Below are 8,694 nucleotides of genomic sequence, written 5' to 3' on the forward strand. Positions count from 1 at the left end.
AACATTGTTTTTATCTCATTATCAGACTACTGGAGTGAGAGTGATCAGGACGAGGTCGACGGCTCAATGACGCTCAAACAAGAGGGACCCTCATCCCTCTGTGATACCTATCACCGCACACCATCAGTGAGTACACACACACTCACACACGCTCGACATTTTCTTTGCAGTGTTTCATTCTGATGGAATATTTCATTCCTAAAAGCCCCACAGTTTTCAGGGCTGCATAGACCAGAGCTCTCAGCATTAATAAAACATCAGAGTGTGAGAGTATCTGGTTCGGTACGCAGCCAAGAAGACCACAGCTTCTCTGTGTTCCGCTGCCAGAACTTGTTTACAGGCCGACCTCTTGGTGGCGATAGTTGCCGCTGCTCGTAACGTCTCTGAAAAATAATCTAACACTGACGTTCAACACATTGAGGAGCAGTGGCGCCGCGACCACCTTAGCCCATTCCTGCCATCTCATTGCTTTTTTGCTCTCATCTATTGGTCTTTTTTTCTGCCCTCTACTCTTTCCTGTCCTTTCTTCTCCTCTTGTCTCTCCGTCCTCACTCGCCTCCTCTGTCTCCTTGTTTTTTGCGGGTCGCATCTTCCTTGTACCTGTGCCCAAATCCCCTCTCCTCTGCATATTCACTGACTCCCGTCCACCTCACGAACCTCTTCAGGTCAACCTCCTTCACACTTATGACCAGTTGCCCCGCTCGGTCAGCTCCATGAGCCTCATGCGCTCCACTCCGTCCCCACTCCCCCCAATGAGTGCCTCCACCTCCCCCATCCCTCCACAGATGGTCTCTTCCTCCTCCCCTCTCCCTCTCCAGGTCAACTCTTCCAGCCCCTTCCCAGAGCCCAAGCACGGGCGACATTTCTCCAGCGAGTCCACACACTCCCACTCCTCGGCTGAGGACCAGCGTGGAGATGGCATGGGCATGGGTACAGGCACAGGCAGCACTAGTACCCACTCGTCAGGCTGCCGCTCAACCCATCGTGAGCGACGTTCCTGGCAGGACCTCATCGAGACCCCTCTGACCAGCGCAGGGCTGCACTTTCTGCAGACAGCACCGGGGGAGAGCGATTACGGAGGCCTAATGGGGAGCATGGCAGGAGAGATGGGGCTCTACGGAGGGCTGGGCAGGCAGGGCATGTCCCCGGAGAGACGCAGGCAGGCCACGCTCCCCGTACGGAGACACCACGCTGCAGAGAGGGACAGGGAGCGGGACGGGCCCTTCCCTCTGGAGCGAGGTCCACACTCACACAGCCACACACACCGACGCTCGCACAAGCAGCGCAGCCAGAGTCTGCCCAGGAACAGGGACCCAATGCCGGGGAAGCTGATACACACCTCAGCTCACATGGAGGAGAGGAGCGAGGACGAGGAGGCAGAGGGGCAGGCTGCAGATATGCTCCAGGGTGAGGACGGTAAGGAAAAGACACACAATATTTTTTACACAAGGAGAGAAACATCAGTATGCACCGACACTTTCAGAGGCATGGGTGAAAAAAGTCTCTCTCTTCTTCAGAATAAACTTTTAAGGCACAAATGAGTCAAACATCATGACTTACCAATTAAACTCTCAGGACTAACAGTACTGCATTTACAATCATTTATCGTAACTTTATATCCAAAAAGTCATAGTTAAACTGGGTATCAGAGTGGAAAGTCGACCTGGGACAGACAGCATACATTTGTCCTATATGTATTTCCCTTAAAATAGTATTCAGATCCTGTACTTCACTAAAAGTAAAAATGATCTATTACAAGGAAAAGGCCTGCATAGAAAAGGTTACTTAAGCAAGATTATTTCAGTATTCGCAAAATACTATGATAGTATTACACATTATATCACTGGATTATTTTTACTAATGCATTCATGTGTAAGCAGCATTGTAATGTTGTACTAAGCCAAAGATCAACTTTTAAGAATAAAAAAAATGTCATGTTGATTTGTGGGAAAAATCTAAAACCCCCCAAAACACACTATGTAAACATGTTTTGTGCTGATCACATTTTTCAGAAGTTCACAACTGACCCTACGTGTAAAAAGATGAATAGTTCAATACAACAGATGTTCATATGCCTGTAGCTGTGATTCTTCTATCACTCACAAATACCAGATAAGTCTATTAAGAGTTCTGCTATTTGGAGTTTTATAAAAGTGGGAGTGACTTTTCAGTTAATATAAAATCTATATAACATGTTACTACTCTGTAGTACTACACTTTAAACGTGCACCTTGTCAGAAGTCACAAATATAAATAGAACTCAGAAATTGAATATTTCCCTCAACCTGTAGGACAATCATAAAGGGCATACAAATAACCCCAAAATTGTACCTTAGGAAAATGTTCTAACTCAAAATAACAGGTTCAAATCCCTGTTGATGCTTCAGTGTCTTGTAACAGGGTGAATGGTCTTTGTCTCAGCCACTCCGCTCCTCTATCACTACGTAACCTCAGTGAGAGGGAAGGATCACAGCGTTGTGTCATTGTTGTGACGTCATGAGTTTTGTTTGTAGTGGGCACCTACATTACATCTGATAATTTGTTACAGACCTTGGATTTGTTTTTACCACAGTGGTGTTGCTCTTCACTGTTGCACTGTGGGGGCGTCAAATTGCACAAAATATCTAATGACTACATAACATTGCTTTAAGTACAGTGCTTGAGTAAAGTTACCTTTCACCACTCCATTTACGGCCATGGTTCTTTAAGTGTCATGCAATAAATCAATCATCTGTAACCTCTGTTACAATCACACTTGTATTAATGGGGCGCAAACTAAAAAACTTTAGAAATAATTGATTGGGCGGAGATAGATACAGACAATAAAAGAACATTTTCATGTTCCTATCGTAAACTCTTCTTATTGTTCTTAATGGTTTGGCATCTGAAATGCCTCATCAACAGGACAAACTGTTTTTTGTTGCTATTTTTCAGGCTCTGTCAATATTAAAGTAGGGCAGCACCTAACGATTACTTTCATTATTGATTAATGTGTTGATTAGTTTTCTCGACTAATGCCAGAAAATAGTGAGTCCATACCCAAGTTGACCTCTAAATGTTGCCTGTTTTGTTCTACCAACAGTCCAGATTCCCTAAATCAGTCAGTTTGCGATAATGGAAACTCAGAAAAACAGCAAATATTCACATCTTGGAAGCTGTCAGATGGAAAAAAAACAAATCAATTAGTTTTCTGTCAATCAACTAACTGATTAATTGCCAGTGGTTGTTTTTTTTTTAGCTCTATATCAAGCACCGCATTGGGGATCATTGTGTCATTATAGCAGTTAATCTGACTTTGACTCGTCTCCCGGGTTTCTCAGACCTGAGGGAGTTGAGAGTGGAGAGCAGAGAGAGGAGGGTGTCAGAGGGAAGAGAACGGCGGGTGTCGGAGGGTCGCGAGCCGGAACCTTTGGACGGGCTAGAGCAGCTGTACCGGGCGCTGGAGCAAGCCAACGTGAATGCCCTCGGAGATCCAAGACCCTGTAGCAGGCAGGAGCTTCGACGTTGTTTCACCCAGAGAGCCAGGGACCCACTGCTCAACGACAGGCTGCACCGAGTCCGAGCCCTCCGCAGCACCTTGAAGGTAGGGTGCACAGAGGATAAAAAGGGATGGCTGACTCCAAAATTAAAATTTCCCTCTTACCTGTAATGCTATGTATACATCTAAATTGTTTTGGTGTAACCCACAATGTAAGTAGCCGCTGAGTGACATCACTGGAGGCAATTTATCAGATTACATACAGCATCCTCTGGAGCCACAAAATGCTTTATTCTGCTTTTTCACATATGCGCCACAAGTGCTGTAAACACACTTTAATGTGTAAAATTGGTGGAGTAGCCCTTTAAAGAAGAATTAGATGTGTGAGCATTCACTGTGGTAATCCCCTCTTTGCTCCCTCCAGGCCAAAGAGTCGGAGCTGGCGGTAATCTGCGCCCTCCTGGAGGACCCTGGCCTGTGCTCCCAGACCTTCAGAGAGTGGAAGCAGTGGCACAGCGAGCTCTACTCGGACATCTGCCAGCTCAGCCCGGGCACCAACGGCCAGGACGACCTCTCCCCGCTGGCCGCACCTCTCATGACCCACACACACTCCTTCATCGAGACACATGTGTGAGAAAGAGAAGAGGAACAAAGACTGAACTGACACACACACACACACACACACGCACACACACACACACACACACACTTAGATACACACAAACACACACACAGAAACACACAGAGCTTTACATGAGCTGAATTCTGATCACGACTCTGAACACACATTCACACAAAAACACACAAACACACACACACACACACACACACACACACACACACACACATACACACAGGAACACACATTGTAAGATGTGTAAATATCATAGAGAGAACAGTCTGAGACCTGCGTGTATGAACTTTTGATAATCCTGAGGACCCCACAGGGTGCCTATTGCATGCCTGAACAGAAAGCATTAATCTTCCTTTGTCTGTGGAACTCAAGCATAAACTCCACACGCTTGTCGAGCAAAATGGGGAAAAAAAGGAGAATTTTTAACACGTTCGTTCCTTTGTATTCTCTCAGTTTTGCTATATTTTTTTGTTTTTCCTGTTAATTTCAAGGGGGCAGGGGGAGCTATGTAGCAGCAATACAGAGGAGAATCCTTTTCACCACAGCACTGTACTAATTTTGTACTGATGAACTTTGCACCCAGAGCCACCAGTTCTCCCCCTTTCTCTCTCTATCGTTTCTTTTCTTTTCTTTTTTTTTTTTTGTCTTTCGTTCTCTCACTGCATAGCTCGTTGATTTACAGGGACCTCACTTGTTATTCCAGGCTGATCTGACTGACTGACTGACGGGACAGTGGTGGAAATGTGACTTTAAGCGTTTAAGACTGTGAAAGGTAGCCGTCAACGCTGGTTTATCTCGCTTTAGATGAAAACGAGCTTCGCCAGCGTTGAAGGAACCGTTGTGCCAGCTAGATGCACACAAACTGTGAACTGTTAAAAAAAAAACATACACAATTTTATCCGCAGAAGGAGGCTCCTCTGGTAGTGTGCACTTCTACGATCCATCCTCCCTCTCTTTTCTTTCTCTTCATCTCTCTCTGTGTTTTTGTCCGTCTCCTCCTTCTCTTTTTTCTTAATTGTTCCTTCGTTTCCTCTCTCTCTCTCTCTCTCTCTCTCTCTCTCTCTCTCTCTCTCTCTAGTCCTCAAAGACTTGTGTATATGTGTATACTGCTGTGTATACTGATGTAAATGTTTGCGTTCCACTACCACTGTGATATGCTTCTAGAGGTAGCGGAGGGAAGACAGAGAGTATGTATTTGAGTGGGTGCAAAACAGATTTTTTTTTTTGATTTTCTCTTTTTTGTCATCTTTTTTTTTTTTTTCAAACAGCGAATGCAAGAGCTAGAGAGTTCTTTTCAAACGGAGTCACTCACTACAAAGAATGCACTTTCTATATCTCTATATCTCATTGGCTGCATCACAGGGTCTATGTCTCATCGGCCTCTTTACCATTGCTGTTCAAAATATCAGGTAAAAGCATTTGCCGTCTCATTTTCTAAAGATTTGTGTACAGTCTACAAATATATTTAAACATAGAAGAATATATAAAAATCTATTTACGTTTTGTGTCATAGATATAATGTAAAGTATGATGTATTCTATGCCAAGGTTTTGCAGTGTCCCCCTCTTCACTCTGTAGACGCAGGGTGTTTTTCAGTTGAACAACTAGGAGGCAGACGACGACAGGTTGACAGATGATTTTTACTGGTTTACATCACGGCTGACCCTTCTCCTGGTGATGTGTTGCATGAGAAAAGGCCTGGGACTGATTTGATTGGACGGGGTAAAATATTGTGGATCATTTGTGTTCTTCTTTTTTTTCTTCTTCTTTTTTATTTAATTTACTTCCTCTCATGATTGCAAGACAAATTTGACTTGTAGCGCATGATACATGCAAAAGTACTGTTGAAGAATGACTCTTTATTCATATGTTCATAGATTTGATGTTCTTTTTTTGTCATTAGATAGTGTTTGAAGACACACACTGTACAATGACTGAGGGAGGCGTTTTTCCCCTGCTCAGTTGTCTCATGCAGATCCTCCTTTAGCATGCTACCAGGAGGTTTCAATTTGATGTTTTTTTTTTGGTTTATATAGAAAGCCTTTGACACGTGTCCAAAGGCTTCAGGAATCTTACCTGACAGACAACAGTACAGTCACTTCTAAAAACTAAAGGTATTTTGACATTCCCTCCAAGCATATGGTTGATACTGGGCGACCTGTACACTGAATGGTCTGCAATGTCTGTGAAACTCGGATGAATCATTTCATCTGCAATATCAGGCCAAGGACTCAACGGTGCCCCCCAGTGTCGAGGACTCTGAGAGACATGCGTAGCACCTGCTGCAACCAGCACTATCTGTAATTATTCTTCATACTTTACTGTAATCCTCTGAGTGTAGGTTCAGGTTTTTTCATCATGTCACACTGTCGTGAAATATCAAAGACACACCCCCAGAGATATAGCTCATGTTTTTTGAATGGTTAATTTGAGAGTACCACAAAGAAACTAAATGATGCAAGCACTTTCCCTGTGCCTCCCAAACCCTCTCTTTTGGCAACGACGGACTGACCATACCGGCGATCCTACACACACACACAGCTGTAGAAGAGTTACGATACAGTTTTAGTCTGCAGACCTCTCTCTACGTTTCTCATCTGTAATGTTGGTCTTCTTTTTTCCAACCGCCACTCCGCTGAGCAGGCGACATACTGTAGAATAAGGAGTGCGAGTTACGATTTGTAGGCACAGACTGTGTTAATCCCTCCCAGATCTTTGTGTGTGTAGACCTGCAGAAACAGGCCGAAAAGGGAGATTCCACTGTGTGTTCTTTCAGGGGTGTACACCTCATGGTACATTGCACAGGTGTGTAAGATGTAAGTTGCACTGCGACATTAAAAAAGGAACATATTGCTCTTTTTCAAGGATAATATTAGCTTACTGTTATTCTGTACATTAACCTGACTAAAGATGAAATTAAAATAGAAAGAAAATGACATTTATTCTTCCTAAAGTAGCCTTTTTTGGTTTCATATATATGAATATATATTACAAAAAATACAGATTGTAAACTTAAGTTGTTAAACTTTGACTTCAATAAACTGAATCCTCTGCACTATATGCTATCTTTTGTTTATGTGTATCCTTTTCTTGGATTGTTCTTTTTAAAGATTTTTTTCTGGCATAGACACCTTTATTAGCAGTAGACAGAGAGGAATGACGGGAGAGAGAGGGGGATGTGACATGCAGCAAAGGACCTCCGGCCGGAATCGAACCGGGGTCGGCTCTAACCACTCGACCACCTGCGCGCTTCTTGGATTGTTTTATGCTTATGTTAACAGGATGAAGATGACTGGATTTCAAATTGAGGGCAGGGGTCATCCTAAAAGGCCACAGGGATTTTTTCTGTTTCTTAGCTAACATGCACAGTAGGGTCAAAAAGTCTCAGACCATTGGTCAAAATCCTACTGTTTTGAATTTGTTTTGAATGTCATTCTGTTTTTTTAATTACAAACGATAATATCAGCCTTATAACCTAAGTGAAGTTAATGGCAGCATACACTCGAGCTGGCATGGACTTTACAAGTTTATGCAAAACCTGACGAGTCGTTAGCCGTGCATAATTTGAGGGTATTTGTCTAAGTTTCTTGTCATGTCTCGTGGAGTCCTTCTTCTGGATAATGACCCCAAACACACATCAAAGCTTTGCAAGAACTACTGGAAAAAACAAAGAAAATCAAAAAGAGTCCCGACTGTCAGGGACGCTCCTCCACAGTCACCTGACGTCAACCCCTTTGAACATTTATGTTGGCACTTGAAGACTGAAAAAAAAAATCGACATTATGCGACACAATCAGATGCTTTGTGGATCACTTTCATGCTGGTATAAGATGGAGTCAGTGGGTTTTACAAGAACTTCAACTTGACATGTATGCCAACTGGAGTGCATGCTGTCATTAGACACTTTAATCAGAAGAGAAAAATCTTCAACGATTGATTTTATTTTTATACCTAAACAAACTAAATATACTCTCTCTTTGTTTTCATGACTAAATAAACTGAGTGAACAAACTGACCCTAAAAAACAACTAAATTTCAAATTGTTTTACTTTACTGTTTATATGTGGCGGACCCTGCCACATTTCCAGCTTCAAGCGGTGTTCTGTGGACCTTATTTTCCTCTGAGAACAGCTTGTTTATTCTGTTTTGGAAAAGATTAGTATTTGTATTATTGTATTTGTACCTCATTAGTCTTGTAAAAAATAAAAATCTGGGTTTGATTTCATCTCCAAAACTCCATAGTGCCCCTTTAAGTATTGTTCCATCATAGTATATTACCCTTTACAATGGACTTTTTAGAAACTTGGAGGTGATAGGGTAGCACAAGGGGCAGTATGTTGTGCAATTTTAATAATAATAATAATAAATAATGATTTCATTTTGAAATTATCTGGAGAATAGTGTAAATCCAATTATGTTGAACTGGGTAATCGTGACATGAAATGTTCATATCATCCTGTTCCTACGTGAATGTTTGGTGAACTGAAAAGTCTAAATTGCAAACATTTGCATATGAGTGTGAATGCTTCTGATAGACTTGTGACCACATATAAACAAAGTAAAACAGTAAGAAACTGTGTTA

The 8,694-nt window shown here is 42.6% G+C and overlaps 1 protein-coding gene across 4 annotated transcripts in view; it reads left to right on the top strand.

Annotated features, from left to right (window-relative positions):
* Nucleotides 1-7,177, top strand: part of LOC115569083 (connector enhancer of kinase suppressor of ras 2) — a 75,262-nt gene extending 68,085 nt beyond the window's left edge. For 3 of the 4 annotated variants that reach the window (XM_030396995.1, XM_030396993.1, XM_030396994.1), the window contains 4 exons: nt 26-126; nt 666-1,416; nt 3,321-3,583; nt 3,903-7,177. In XM_030396995.1, coding sequence (XP_030252855.1) covers nt 26-126; nt 666-1,416; nt 3,321-3,583; nt 3,903-4,112 — 1,325 coding nt within the window. In that variant the 3' untranslated portion in view covers nt 4,113-7,177. The remainder of the gene's footprint in view (nt 1-25; nt 127-665; nt 1,417-3,320; nt 3,584-3,902) is intronic. The other variant, XM_030396996.1, reaches the window with a different exon arrangement.
* The last annotated feature ends 1,517 nt before the right edge of the window (nt 7,178-8,694 follow it).

Source organism: Sparus aurata, chromosome 18 (assembly GCF_900880675.1).
Source record: "Sparus aurata chromosome 18, fSpaAur1.1, whole genome shotgun sequence".
NCBI lineage: Eukaryota > Metazoa > Chordata > Actinopteri > Spariformes > Sparidae > Sparus > Sparus aurata.